The 15399-nt window shown below is 38.5% G+C and overlaps 2 protein-coding genes across 5 annotated transcripts in view; one reads left to right on the top strand and one right to left on the bottom strand.

Moving 5' to 3' along the window:
* Positions 1–1344: 1344 nt before the first annotated feature.
* LOC139145017 (sodium-dependent glucose transporter 1A-like) lies at positions 1345–9864 on the bottom strand. Of its 2 annotated transcripts, none has more exons than XM_070715907.1 (4): positions 9357–9864; positions 6290–6585; positions 4688–4970; positions 1345–3419 (listed from the first exon to the last, which is right to left on the bottom strand). In XM_070715907.1, exons 2-4 carry the CDS (start codon positions 6524–6526, stop codon positions 2098–2100), a joined length of 1842 nt encoding a protein of 613 aa, XP_070572008.1. In that variant the 5' UTR covers positions 6527–6585; positions 9357–9864; the 3' UTR covers positions 1345–2097. The 2 variants fall into 2 exon arrangements, with proteins under 2 accessions (XP_070572008.1, XP_070572009.1); XM_070715908.1 differs by lacking the exon at positions 9357–9864 and adding an exon at positions 8553–8691.
* Positions 8770–15399, top strand: part of LOC139145019 (sodium-dependent glucose transporter 1B-like) — a 67442-nt gene continuing 60812 nt past the window's right edge. For all 3 annotated transcript variants that reach the window (XM_070715915.1, XM_070715916.1, XM_070715914.1), the window contains exon 1: positions 8770–8907. The gene's annotated coding sequence lies outside the window, so the exon portion shown is untranslated. The remainder of the gene's footprint in view (positions 8908–15399) is intronic.

Raw genomic sequence — 15399 nt, 5'->3', positions numbered from 1 at the left:
CCAAGTTCAGTGCAATTTCAAGTTTTCCAATACCAAATTGCAAGAGGATAGTCATGGGACAGATCATCCTGTTTGCTACTTTTCATGCAAATTTAACAAATCACAGAGAAACTACTCTACAATTGAAAAAGAGTGTTTATCTTTGATATTAGCTTTACAGCATTTTGAAGTTTATGTTACTTCTTCAAATCAGCCAATAGTGGTTTATATTGATCACAACCCTCTTGTTTTTCTGCAGAAATTTAAAGGCAAAAATCAGCGATTGCTAAGATGGAGTTTAATGTTACAGGAGTTTAATCTTGACATTAGACATATCAAAGGCAGAGACAATTTAATTGCAGACTGTCTCTCTCGTATTTAGAGTTTATTGTTGTTCACTTTCAAGAAATTTTACTTTAGAGTAAAACAAAATTTGAGTACTTAATCCTTTTCAAGATTACATTTGTAAAAGAAAGATTTTTCTTTGAAAAATTTTCTTTTTTTGAAGAGGGGGTGTGTTATGTAGGTCATTTCCCCCACACTCATCATGACCTGAGTTCAATTAGTCTAGAACATTCTCAAGGTCACTGCCCTTGATGACCTCACAACCTTGAATTCAATTAGTCATGTTTGGAATGTTCTGGAAAGTTGATTAGTTGTGTAAGGGAGATAATTTTAGAACAGTAATTAGCATGTCAATAAAAGTTCTAGATTGTTCTTATATGCCTTTATAAAAGGGACGTGCACAGCTTCCAGTCAGACTTTTGGGATCGTGTCTCTTGTGTGTTACTATAAACTCCAGCAGTAGTCATTCTCAAGACTTTTCAAGACCTTCACTGTCAACGCTGGATTTATACTGTGGACTTTGTGCAGCTGCAAGCCTGCAAGGACTGTTCATTCATTCAACTGACTGTTACAACTCTGAGACTGAGCTTTGCCGTCCCAGCTGAGATAAGTAGTCTGTACACTTTTAAAGCTTGTACTCTATCCCTGACTTAGCAATTAGTTTTTTTTTTCGTAATAAATTTTGTTTAAACGTTAACTGCTGAGTTCACCCTTTTGTTCGTTTTCTCTGCACGTAACAATATACATACACACATACATACACACATACATACACACATACATACATACACACATACATACATACATACATACATACATACATACATACATACATACATACATACATACATACATACATACATACATACATACATACATACATACATACATACATACATACATACATACATACATACATACATACATACATACATACTACGTACAGACATCGACTAAGTATAGTCGGGACAGTAATCTAAAATAGGTTAGCTAATCAACAAGGAGAAAGAAACATTCGAATAAAATACAACACGGTTTATACTTTATTATAAATATAGCAAACTTTCTATAACACGATATTGTAGTCTTGATGTGGACTGCTCTATTTGTAAAATTCTATCTGTTGTACAGTAAATGTATCTATATATGTAATGTCAATTCTGTCAACCAAATACTCGTTGTCTGAAAACGTTCGTAGATGCCAGTGGTATAAACTTGTTGATCTAAGCATAGGGTATTCAGTAGTCATTAGTGATGATAAAGAAATATGAAAAATATTATCATATTATTGTTATTATAATAAATATGAAATATATGAAAATTATTAAAGAAATATGAAAAATATGAAAATTATTGTTTTTTTTGTTGTTATTAATTTTCATCATTATCATATCAAAGGTACTCCATCTACATAGATGGAGTACTTTTCGCTAGGCTGACGAACTTTTGTAGAAATTCAACGTCGCCAATGGTGCTCCATAATGATGATGATAATGATGATGATGATGATAATGATGGAAATAATAACAACAACAAAAACAATTTCATATTTTTTTTTCATATTTCTTATAATAATAATAATAATAATAATAATAATAATAATAATAATAATTTTCATATTTCTTTATTATCACTAACGACTATTGAATACCCTATGATCTAAGTTACTAAGCTTAAATGGCGCTAAATGCCCTCTGGTGTGGCACACGTAACTCGCGCGATAACAACTGTATTATCAGGATTGAATCTCTGGAACTTCCCAGAAAATTACTCTCATACGACATCCGAAGTGATTTCTTCGAAGATGAATTCGCTGTCTTGCATTGTATGTTGACCTTCCTTGTGTTCAAGTTCACAGTGATAGTAGCATGAAACAAATGTCTGCATTACTATGTACACAGCCACTGCTGCCGCGGCCATCGTAACGATCATGTAGAATAGCACAGAAAAATCGTAGATGAAGAGTATTTTACCAACAGGCAGGGGAAGAATTATCTGAGAGAGTGATCCGGCCAAAAGAAAGGATGCTGTCGCTTTACTTGTCAGCATGATGTATTGCTCCGCCCATGATGCCCCGGATGGAAACATGGCTGCCATGAAGAATCCGAGAAATGGCGTACAGATCCATATGGGGACAGCTGAACTTTTGCCAACAACTGCCAAAATGATGCTGAATGTACATAAACCAGAAAGATTAACTATGATCATGGCAGTCTGTGAGAGATGGTAGGCAAAGAACCCTCCAATAGCACGCGATATGGTAAAACCAATCCAAAATAATGAATTTAAAACTCCACCTATAATTGGTGTAAATCCTAGTCCTGCGCGTACTGCGTAAGAGTACAGAAATCCGCCATAAATTCCCTCTTGTCCGTGGCATAAAAAGTAAAAAATAAACAAAAAGGTTAGCAGTGACCATCTGAATTTTCCACTTCCCCGTTTCTCAGTTTGTTCAACAGTGGGAATTTCCTTTATCTCTTGCAAAATTTGACGCTTAGTCCCAATGCAGAACAAAACGAAGAAAGGACAGGCGACTAGCACCTTGTATATGGCTATAATCGTCCATGGAATCCACAGCCTAGATCGGTTTACCGCCATTTCCTTAGTAACTTCCGTGTCAACTGCAACAGTACTTTTGAGAATTGTCACGTTCTTGACCTCGATGGGGTGCGTGGGTTTCAATCGGTGTACTGTGGTTGCCAGTGACTGACCATGGCGAAAAGGATTCTGGGTTGATATTGAAGAGGGGAGTGAATCGTGGGCAAAAAACGTGTTATAATTATTTTGATTTGTCCTGTTACTGTGAAGACGACCATTTTGAAACGTGTTTGCTTGCGTGCTTGTCCTTGATATATCATGGCCAGCTGTGACGTGCCCATCTCCATAGGGGAATTCCAGGTAGCCTGGATGAACAGTCACAGAGATAGGTGGGGATGTCGAACTATTTGAAGATGGCGGTACTGTGCCTTTCACCAACTCCGGTGATAAGAACGGGCAGGCGATCAATGGCGATAAAATGGCACCAACTGCATACGTCAAGTGCAGAGCTCTTGTGTACTTCTTGCTGCGGAGAGCTGCACACATGTTGTTTCCACCTGAAACAATAAATTCATGACAAAGTTTAGGCCTACGCCAAACAAGACGTTTGTTTCTCAGACTGGTTCTTGACTTTTTAGAACCAATGATTCGGTAATGCAGTTTTCCTTTCTCGTTGCCATCTTTTCCTCCAACGTCTTAAGCATTACATTATGCCAAAATTTGTTTTGAATTTGTTTGTTTGGTTTTTTGTTTGTTTTTATGGGAGGGGGTTAATGACTTCAACTCTTTGAAATTCGTTTTACGCTAGTTGGGCATAAGCTTATTATCGGCGAAATCGAGAAATTGTGATAAATGGTGAAATTGAGAAATGGTGATAAATGGCGAAATGTCAACAGTAAATTAGTGTAAGATGCGAAGACTGGAAAATGTGTTTTCGAATATCAATTTGGTCACATTTTATTTCCGTGCACTCGTGGACCTCTCGCAAACTCACAATGATCAACCGCTGTTCGCTGAAGCCCGTATAATATATGTATCAACATTTAGGTAGAAGCAGGTAGAATCCGATTCACATTTCATTTCGTATTCGAGGATTTCCATCATTCAGATGGTTAAATCAAGCTTCGTCACATATATCACCGCTACGCACCACGGACTAGTTACTGTAGTCATGTTATTGTAACATTGAGATCATAAAACTTGTGAAGACTGAAGTTCGTGTCATTTTCGGGTTTTATTCAGATTAAAATATAAAACATAAGTTATGAAAGAGATGGTAAAAAGTCCCAACAAAAAGTAGATGATTTGGCCAAGAAAAAATATTGTTTTAGCACTGGCCCATTTTAAAAATTACACTTATTTGTAGATGTACTTGACATTTTATTTGTTCGTAGCCTTGATCATAGACAGTCGAGAAACTTTCTCGACTGTCTGTGCCTTGATGAGAGGAAGACAGTTTTATATGGTTAACGTTTAAAAATAAGTATTGGATTGATGGCTCTTCTGGGAGATGTGGACTAGCCTCAGCCTCAGCCTCGTGCAAAACCACCAACATTTCATGGGAATTAGATCGAATTTGAAAAAAATGCGTATTCCTAAATCTTCACACTGCTGTCTTGAGGAGCAGATAACATAGTTCTACATGATAGACTAAACTGTGAATTTTTCAGGAATTATAATGTATTTTTGAGTCGGAACCATCTGTTGTCGCAAGTGCGATTATTTTGCAAGATGGTGCAGGCCAGGTCAAACGGCACATTGAGGTAGACAAAATGAAAGTTGTTGCAAAATTCTAAATTATTGTTTGAACATTTCTGAATCTTACCGGAATCTAGGCAACCATCGACAAGTCCAAAGACGGCAAAGACGAAAAGGAGCGACGCCAGATTATCACACCAGGGAACTAGAGCACTCATAGCCCCAGAACCAAGGAGAGACAGCGCTACCATCGCCTTTCCGAGTCTTTCAAAGCAGGCACTTCCTAAAAACGACCCAAGGAGGTAACCGGCACCGCACGTACTGAATAGAATGGCAATCTTGTCGATACCTTGGCCAGTGATCAGCTGCAGGTCTGGAAGGCTAGGTCCAACCACCGCTATATCCATACCCTGAGAATTTATAAGAACGAAAATCGTTCGGTAAACTTCATGTTGGGTCCTTAATTGACTAAGTATACCATATTGGCCTATATTAACCCTTTTCCTGCCAGACAGTAATAACTGTATCGCTTCCCCATCAGCCAAGTCAGTAAAAAGCGGTACTGAGCCAAAACATGGCGTATTTTCACCCACTTGGCTTGGTATGTTATAGCATCTTTTGTCCACAAAAAATCAACTTTACAGTATTATGTTTTCAACAGCCTTCAATGTACGGTATTCTGTTAAAATACATCATATGGAATATGTTGTGTTTCATTAATTTTAACCATTTTGACCTGGTGGTGAAATATGGACTTGGCAGGAAAAGGATGAAGTTCCGGTTTTGTACGAAAACCATGTTAATTTTATGATTTCTGAAGGTTTAAATGATTTAAGGTAGTATGCGCTGCGAAAGTGAAAAACTTAAACTTCTGGTCAAACGTTTCTCTATGAAACCTTCAATCACCCTCTAACTAAATCAAGAAGGGTCACCATGCAAAAGTCAGAACTAGATCGCCGCCATCCCTGTGTTAACTTATGAGAAAAAAATAAAATTTACGATTTTCGAAAAACTAGGACGGTGAAAATTTTTCTTACGCCAAAGTAGTAGCTCAGAAAAAAATGGAAAAAGTTGAGAGTCCGAATATCTGTCGCCGAGGCGCATTCTTCCTTTATGTATCAGTCTGTCTTTGTGGTGTCTTGGAAGTAATCAAAAACTTCCTGATGGTCAAAGTTTTATCTTGTGCTACGAAAAATTGTCTACCGTTTGAACTATATTGGTGTACACTTCAACATGTTTAACAATTATTTGTGTAAGTAAACAATTGTGGACGGTAGAACAAGACTCAAGACCAGGACTTCAAAATTGCCTGTAACAGCTCCGAGTCAAAGTTTTAGTATCCATGCGTATCAAGAATAACGTACTACTGTCAATTAAGCAATGGAAAGACATATTTTTTCTACAAATTCAATTCTATTTTAAAGTAATGTTTTTTGTCTTAGGAATCGAGATTCCTTTCAGTGATCTTGTACGATCACAGTTTGAGGTGTCTTGTGCATTTTGCTTTCCGTATAATTTACATTTTATCGCATGACGTCACTTAGCCGACAGAGAAATCGTGAAATGCATATATGCTTCTCAGTATGATATCGGATGAGATCAAATTTTTACTACTTGACGCAAAATATAACGGAGGCTGAGGAACTGTTTTGTGATTTTTGTTCGGGGGAGAGTTAGTGAGTGCCAGGTGATGACTGAGACACGGAAAACCAGCTAGAGAGCAACTTACCAGACCAAAAAATGCCAAATACAGAGAGAAGGCTTTCAGTTTCCTATTCGACACTCGCTCACTTGTCCCTTCATATTCTTCATCATCTTCCTCCCCGTGATCCTCCTCCTCCTGCAGGTGTATCATGTGATCTTCAAATGCCTCAAGCTGTCGTGAATAGTCACTGTCACCTTCGTCATCTGTGCTATCCGCTTCTCTCCTCGTCTCTGACGAGTCCTCCTCAATGTCGTCCGCCATGTTACTGGCGCCTTGAATCTTGCTTACAGACAGCTCTTATATGTAATTTCTTATTACACCTGTTGAGAGTTAGAAAGACATTATCTTAAAACACAGTCTATGAGCATTGTATTTGTAAGACCTTGTATGTTCTGTAACCAAGGAGGTACTATAAAGACTGTCTTATACATTTAGGCGTTAAATGTATAAGGCATAGACATTCTTCAAGGTAGAATGCGCTGGATATTCGAACTATAAATCGTTACAATTTTTCTGTTCTACCACTTGCATGATCTAACCTTAAGCTCTTGAAGTAAGAAAAAATTCACCTTCTTAGTTCTTCGCAAATAGAAAGTTTTATTTCCCGATAGAAATAACTGTACAGGGATGGCGGCCATTTTTAATTTCAAATGTTGGTAAAATTTTGATATGTTCAATTCCAAAAATTTTGCACGGTGACCCCTGATTTTATTCTTAATTTGGTCATTTGCGATTGAAAGTCTTTAACTTTCGAGGCACATACTTCGAAATCATGATTATGTGGTAGAATATGGGGCTCTCGCACAATTCGCTCATGATAGGTGGACTCAGACCGTGCTTGGAGGTAGCATTCGGACACCGGTAGACTTGAACTTTTGTTTTTGATATCCACGCGCACATGTACGCGTGACATGTCTAGAAGCCGGTTAAAAGTAAATGTATTCGGTTGTACATAAAACGAATTGACGGAGGCATTCTCACCATTATCATTACGTCTTTGTCGCTATGATTATTTAAAATGAGTAAAACCAAACACCTGTATATATTTAACCCTTTGAGCGCCAAAGTCTATTTTTGTCCCCTTTATAAAATAAACCCAAGTCAATTTTTCTCAGACTTTTGCTAAAATTTTGAGAAAAAAACTGTAGCCGATAAAATGTGATGTCCATTCGGTCCAAATTACAGAAGAATCCAAAAAAATTGTTAAAATTTTGTACTTAAATTTTGGCGGGAGAAAATCACAGCGCTCAAAGGGTTTATTAGACTGAAAGCGTGGCACTTAAATGAAAACTATCACAAAATGAACTAACAAGTAAAACTGAATGTATGACTATAGTATTACGACAAAAATACAGGGGTGCAATTAACGCCTCTTGTGTTCCAGACTGTGTAAAATTAACAGAGTTTTTGCTCAAAAACATCAATCAATATCAAATGTGTGCCACGCTGTTTCTATCAATTTTCAAACAAACAAACAAACATAAAATAATTTATTGCATTGACAGGTCCACAAACACCAGAGAAAAAAGTTAACGCAAGGCAACATAATGACCCGCGTTGACCTCATGACGTCCGCTCTAAGCCTGTTACGTAATTATTGGCACATCCCCTTGGTTATTTCCGAATACCCAACCCGGACCTGTTGACTATCCTACTAATTCGCAACGATATTGGGTTTGACAAATATGTTTCGAGACACGAAGTCGTCAGCTTTTGGGTAAGTACAGCCTGTTTTTGATATATTTTTTATCAAATTAAACTTGATTTCAGGGGCGGTGTTGAAATCTCGTGGAGGGGCTTTGTCTGTGGCAATGGGATGAACTCGCAATCGTGGTTACTTTTCACGTTAACGATGACGTAATTCTACTGGCTGAAATTTGTAGTCGGTTTATAGGAAAACAGATCAAATTTCCAGCTGAAGGGGAAGATGGAAAATGTTTCTATTACAAAGATATATCTTTGATGGAAGAAAGAAAAGAATGTTGGGGACAAAACGGCACTGTACTTGTAATTGAGACGACGCGAACAAAAAAATATACGACGTGTATTTTACTGCCATCGCCCAAAACATCGACAAGTGTGTTTTTCATGTCAACCTCAGATGGGATGGTATATGTTTGATCAAGAGAGCCACGTGGGGTTATTTATGCCTGCTGAGTCCACTGCAATGGCAGATGAAATGGGGTGAGGTCCAAGCTCCGAGTGGTCAAGAATAGTGTTCTGGACCACAGCTGCCCTGCTACGCGTTGGAAGATGTAATGACAATACTTTAAAGAGATTTACGCACCTGTAGTAATCCATGGCTAGGTCGAAGGTGAACTAAGGAACCTAAAGGTGTAGAATAAACACAGATCGAACAAATTTCGGGGTTCTTTCGTGTCGCAGTGTCAAAGACTATGCCCTTTCCACATGGCGTGCGATTGAGCAAATTCTAAGTACTTCGCGTGGTAGAATCGATCGGTGTTGCGTAACTTGCGAGTTCTTTTTGAAATTTTAAGAATGGGTCCTTTGCCAGACAATCTATGGTGTACTAATTGGGTCGAGGCGAACAAGCGGGAATTTCGCCTTATAGGCACGATGGCATATCTTAAACAGTCAACAGCACTCCAAAGTCCACTACGCCATACCTGATATACATACGAGTGAGTATGGTTTCGATTTCTTGTTTTTGCAGTTGGGACTGTTGACACAAAGTACTATAAAATGAAAAATGGTTGAATTCACTTCCCGATAGGCGAGTACCGTTACCACATATACAGGAGGAGTTGTCGGTGCTTCAACTCACGGGCGAAGGGTTTTTTAAACCACAATTGAAATCCAAGTAACAATTGTGTTTGTACACAAATGAACAAGATTACGACTCCGAGTACAAGTCGCCACTCAAGCATGTTGCCTGCCAACGATTGTCGATTCAAGGGCGAGCTACAATGAGCCAAAATTTAATACGCTGGTCGTTTACACATGGGTCCTACAGCATCATTGTTGTTTAATTACCTAGGCTGTTACCGTTGAACCCTAAATAGAACTAATCATAACTGCGCCTGAATGTGCAATCTTTGCAGTGAGAACTTGTGAGAACAAACCTACCTACCTGTTACATGTCTGACGAGATAGCTTAATTATGTCCGTTTATCAGCCAGGTTAGTTCTCGTCGCTGCCTTCATGGCTAGGCCAAAGTATACCCTTCCTTTTCACCGGTATATTTGCCTGAAGAGTTCGTTCTGTGCTCAAATTCAAACGCCGCCGTGTGACTGTCGCTTTGTAAATTGACACGTAGAAGCCCTACGAGTTCCAATGACAGTTCGCACACTAAATAGCGCTGGCTGGCTCCGTGACGTCACAGGTTTCGGTCACAGTGCGTTTACAGTTCCACAAAGTCGGTTTACGCATTGTGTAGACACAAAGGTCAAACTTTAGGCATTATATCTGACTTGTTTATGATGCAATCCAGCACAGAAATTCCCAGGAGAGTGTGGAATCAAATATTCAGCATGCCGTGAGCCGTCGGTCTTGCGGACGCCCCCTGCAATTGCTGGTCAAGTGACCCCTTGATCGTGCCCTCTGAACTTGCTCTTTGCTTCAGGACTGTGAATAATGTTACCTGTGAATGGATCTACTGTGTGAGGGGGCAAATAACACTGTTACCTATCAACGCTGGTATTCATCATGTACCACGTGATGCATGGCAAGACATCTGAACACAGAGAATCAGGCGATTTGTCTAATATGAAATAGGTTTCCTCCAAACCAAATCGTTCAGACCGAAGTCAGGTCACATGAAATTGCAGTTGTCAAATTTCAAGTTCAGTATTCTCTGTCTGTCTATCTGTCTGTCTCTCTCTCTCTCTCTCTCTCTCTCTCTCTCTCTCTCTCTCTCTCTCTCTCTCTCTCTCTCTCTCTCTCTCTCTGTCTAATATTATGTGGCTATCGTCGGGCGTAGAGAGTTCAGTCATATGTGAAGTTCCCTACAATAGTCCTAAAATCAGTAAAATTAACGAAGTTAACTTTAAAACTACGGCAACGGGCTTACAGAAAATAACGAAATGGGCTTAGCTATAGAAGGCAAATAAATGGAAAGTTGCCATTTTGCATTCATTCACCTATGCCACACTCATTTTGTGGAGGGACGTGACATCGGCAGCATTGATAAGGCGCTGTTCAAATGATTGAACTTGAATTTGCATTTTCTTCTTTACACCTATAGACCAACACAGTTGATATTGGGCTTTAAAAGGTGGAATTTAGAGGCAGTGAAAGCAACCCTTAATGATATTCGGTGAAAGGTAATTGAAAAATGCGAATCATTACGGCATTATGGGTTCAAATCACTGCTATTTTATCGATATCAACCGCTGTTCCATCATGCAAATCTCGAAATGCCGGACTTATCTCAAGAATTACAAAATTGTCAAAAATGTTATCAAAAGACAGCGGCTAGATCCCTTGCGTAAACACAATAAAATTAACATCATATATTCTAATAGGGGAAGAGTTGACAACGCTTCGGCTCCCAATAATAATCATCAAAGGGCAAACCAACAAGCCAATTTTTTTAAATCTGACCAAGAGCCAATTTAACCAAATGCTATTCTAAAGATTTTTGACGCAAATCAAAATATTGGGAAAGAGAATACCTTTCGAAGCCTGTTCTCTAATTACAATGTGGACGTATTTCCTTCCAACCCTTTCTCTACTAGAATAATTCCACTATTCTTCGTCATTATGAAAGCTCATTGTCCTCTAAAAATAGCGCGAAAATAACCGAATAATTGCCATGGACTGGACTCTCGTTAGGTTGTCCGCGCTGCAAAAGAGTGAAATTTTCGCACTTGTTGATAATAACACAGACAAATATAGACACAGACTGAAACGCGGCATGCCTTTTGCTCCATGGTCGTCTCGGTAGACTATTGCCTTTTCATATTAAAATGAGCTTCAAAGGTGTTAAACTTTTTGGAGACTTTGTTTGTGGTTGATAATTGCACGAGATTATGCGAAAAATACGGCGAGATGGCATCGTGCTGCCAGTCGCGTAGCAACCATAGTTACTTTGTGAGCTCTCAGGACAGAAACACTGCTTCACGCTAATCAAAACATGTACTTCCTTGACGAACGTGTAAAAGACGGTATGACTGACCGTAAACCACCAAGTAAAACCAGAGAGTATCGATAAAAGACTTGTAAATTTGGTTCAAACACACTCATTATATATTCATAAAAATATGAGAGGAATTTTTAAAACGGTAAATCTCACTTTCCTGAAGCTCAAAACACTCCCGTTTTTGCCAGCACGCCAATTCCGCTCAGCACCACACGACAACAACAACACAAACTTTGCCGAACATACTTTCGCTTAACAATTGGCGAAAATCCAAAAAAAAACCCCGAAGGATGCATGGTCGGCACTCTTCGGAAAAGAGAGGCGAGAGCAACTGGAGGCGAGGCAAATATGGATGGGTTACATAACCGCTTCACGCTTTAAACAATACCCGTTGCGAGTCTGTGTCTATATTTGTCTGTGATAATAAGAAATTGTCCGCCCGCCGAGAATTCGCCGGGGAACACTTTTTTTATAAATGTCTTTGTTTCTGTCCCTTTATAGCATCCTTTGTGTTTTCACTGAGGTCATTTTCACTATAATTTCAATTTGTCAAAATCGTAATATTTTCCAATCCTGCGCAGACGCAGTAAAAATCTACGGGGAAGTATGTACTCACTGCAGTTTTAATTCATTATCGGTTCCTTTGTTCGCTGCAACAAAGTACGGGTATCGACATTTTTATCAATATGATGAACTTTGAAATCTTCGATGAAAACAGCTTCCGTTGATTATTCAAAATCAGACTCGACTCGGTATTCAGTCTGATGCGAATTCGGCCAACACATCAAGCTGGAATGTATTCGAGAATAATTCCGACTGTATTATGATGTCGACGCAGAGTAAGTTTTCGACGAAGCAAAAATTCTGAGCCAAACCAAAGCAGAAGTGTATTGGTCAGTGTTAGGTATACATCATACGCTAGTAATAATCCTTTATTGTTCTCAAGAGTAAAAGACCGCAAAAAACTCTGTTCTTCTGCTATCGTTCCGACTATCCGGTTGGCATTGTATCACACAGTACAATAAATTACCCACAATACTCTTTGATTTGTATCCTTGAAGGTTACTTTTCTAAAAACTTTTTCAGTTCTGCATGTAAGCACTAGTGTGCAGCATCAGAATAATTTTTAAATAATATCTAGTAAAAGTACGTTTAGATATTTCAGTGAAAGTTTGAAAATAACCACTAAACAACCATAAAAGTCACATTCTGCAGGTACTACAAATGCCATACTTTTTAGGCAGCAAGTTATGACGAACTGAAGGGGTCATTCTCTGAGAAAACTTAGCATGCAAATTTCTTTTGTCACTTCCATTGCAAAAAATCAATATCCTTTTGTTTCATAAAACAGGTGCAACTAGTCTCCCTACTTTCCATCACATTATTCTGTATGGCTGAGGACACAATCTCTGGCAAATTTCACAAAAATGCTATCTCCTCTCTCAATTAGGCATAATTTTCCAAATTATTTAAAATGAGAATTAAGAAGAATGGTGTGCATAAAAGTACGTTTTCAAAATTTTGATAAATAGTCTGTGAATTTGTCTACACATGGGAGACATAGTAGACTTCACTCAGGTATCTCCGAGGATACAAATCGCAATGATAATGGGAAATCTACAGTACTGTGTATCACTCCAATATGTAGTTATGGGTAGGCCAATTCATAACGGTGCAGCCAACGAAGCTATTCATCGAAAAAGCTGTTCCAGGAGCAAGTTTTGAGGGCAGGGGAAATTTTATTTTTGCTCGGATAGGGGACATGGTTTTAAGTGACAGGGGAGCAAATTTTAGTTATTTTTGTAGGGCAGGGCAGATATCGGTTGATTGTCCTGGGGACAGGGGTTGGCGATAAACGAGGAGAGAGGAAGCTACTTTTAAAACGGGGACAGGGGAATTTCAGGTATGGTGTTTCCGGGGATCGGGACACAGGGCAAGTACTTATAACTTTTCATGTCTGCAGGGAAAAGGAATGACAAAATTTTGAGGGGAATTTTTTCAAGGGCAGGGGAAATCGGCAATTTTTTTTCGCCACAGGGCAGGGGAGCTTCAAAACTTCACAGCGGGAGGGGAAACAGGCAAAAATAAGTTGGGAGTGGGTAAAAATGAAGTTTGAGTGCGGGAGGGTAGGTCGAAAACTTTTTCGTGGGAGGGCAAATTATGAACAGCTAATTAATTACCCTCTTGACTTAAAATTAGTCAGTTCACATTGCTTGTCATACACAATATATCTTATCATAGTAAGGACCCCTTTAAAAGTGCATTGTTCGTTGGCTGCACCTATCATAATACAAAGCAATCTCTAGTGAGTCCAGAGGTCCTGCACCGCCTGTAGTCTGGCGAACAGCTCTGCACACGATCTTTTTCACTGCATTTGCCAAACTAAAATGGCGGCGACACAAGACCTTTGGACTTGCCTATCAATGGACCTTAGATCTGTCTGTGGGTTAGGGACTGGTCCGTTTCTTCGGCCTGGGGGTGGTGCAGTCTCAACGGGGATCACCTTTGTTAGCTCACGTGTTCACACACGTGAGCTAATGTCGCAGCGATGTCTGTGTGTGTGTGTGTGTCTAACTGTTAGCCCGATATATCAAAAACAACTCATCAGATCAGAATCAATACGGCTAGTTTCAATCTGTTACACAAGTTCAGTTTGCAAAATGGCAAGAACTGTTTAGTTTTTGGTGGGTGTGGCATACTTACTTTTGTGCTCATTTGCATAATTAATGATTTTAGAAAAAAACGGATATACTATGGTACAACACTATTGAAAGTCATTAAACATTTTAACTTCAGCCAATTCCTAATTTGCATACTTAATGAACTTTCCTAATTAGGAATTGACTCCACCAAAGTTGACGAAACTTGCTGTGTACATTAAAGATACTATGATACAACATTATCGAAAGTCATTAAAAATTGTCACTTCAGCTAATTCCTTATTTGCATACTTAATGAACTTTCTTATTAGGGATATATAGCTTGATTGACTCCACCAAAGTTGACGAATCTTGGTATGTTCATTGAAGATACTTCGATACAACATTATTGAAAGTTACTAAGCAATTTTACTTCAGCCAATCTGGCTTACTTGATCAAAGTTTGTAAAACTTGCTATGTACATTGAAGATACTATGATATAACACTATTCAAAGTCAATTAACTTTCCTAATAAGGGATATATACCCGGATTAACTTGATCAAAGTTGGCAAAACATGTTATGTACATCGATGATACCAGGTTAAAACAATATTGAAAGTCATTTTGCATTTTCATGTCAGTTAATTTATAATTTGCATATCTAGAGAGCGTTCACAGTTCGACATATATGTGTTTGGCTTGAAGGACTTGGCCAAAGGCAATTACACTTGCTATAAAAAGTGGCGACATAAGGACAGCAGTCAAAGAAATTAAGTATTTTTATTTCAGCAGATTACATATTTGTATAGTCAATGACCTTTAGAATTAATCTGCGGTGAATATTGTTGATGATGTTGATCATAACACTTTCAATGAAGTTGCAAACATGTGGCAAAAGTTCAAATTTACACAAAACTGCAATATATAAGGAAACACGTGAGTATTTTCATTTCATATGCTTTCTTTTTATTTTGGTGATGAGGGTCACTATGTTTTTGAATTTTCGAATTGAGACACAGGCTCATTATTGCATAAAGTGCATCATACTAACCAAAAATTGCATCATTCAGTTGCTGTTTTCTCAGTGAGAACTTAGTATGAGAAAGCAACGTACACTAAAATATTAATACTTCATACATTGACGATACAGTGACGTGTTTCAGAAGATAAAAATGACAAGGTATTTTGTTCGCATCGATGCACCTGTAAGGGAAACTGTTTTCCTCCCTGTATCAGAGAACTGAAATAATAAATTGCCACTGACACTTAACTTTTATACGTGAATTATCGTGAAAGGTTAGGTCTTCTGTAAGTAGTAGCTGTAATTTATGACAGTGCAACTCCTTTTTATATTTTTCTTATGTAAAACCACGGTGTATGGTACTCTCTGAA

The sequence above is a fragment of the Ptychodera flava genome, chromosome 12 (genome assembly GCF_041260155.1).
Source record: "Ptychodera flava strain L36383 chromosome 12, AS_Pfla_20210202, whole genome shotgun sequence".
NCBI classification, from domain to species: Eukaryota; Metazoa; Hemichordata; class Enteropneusta; family Ptychoderidae; genus Ptychodera; species Ptychodera flava.
The sequence above is the reverse complement of the archived record's forward strand: the minus strand, read 5'-3'. Positions and strand labels throughout refer to the sequence as shown.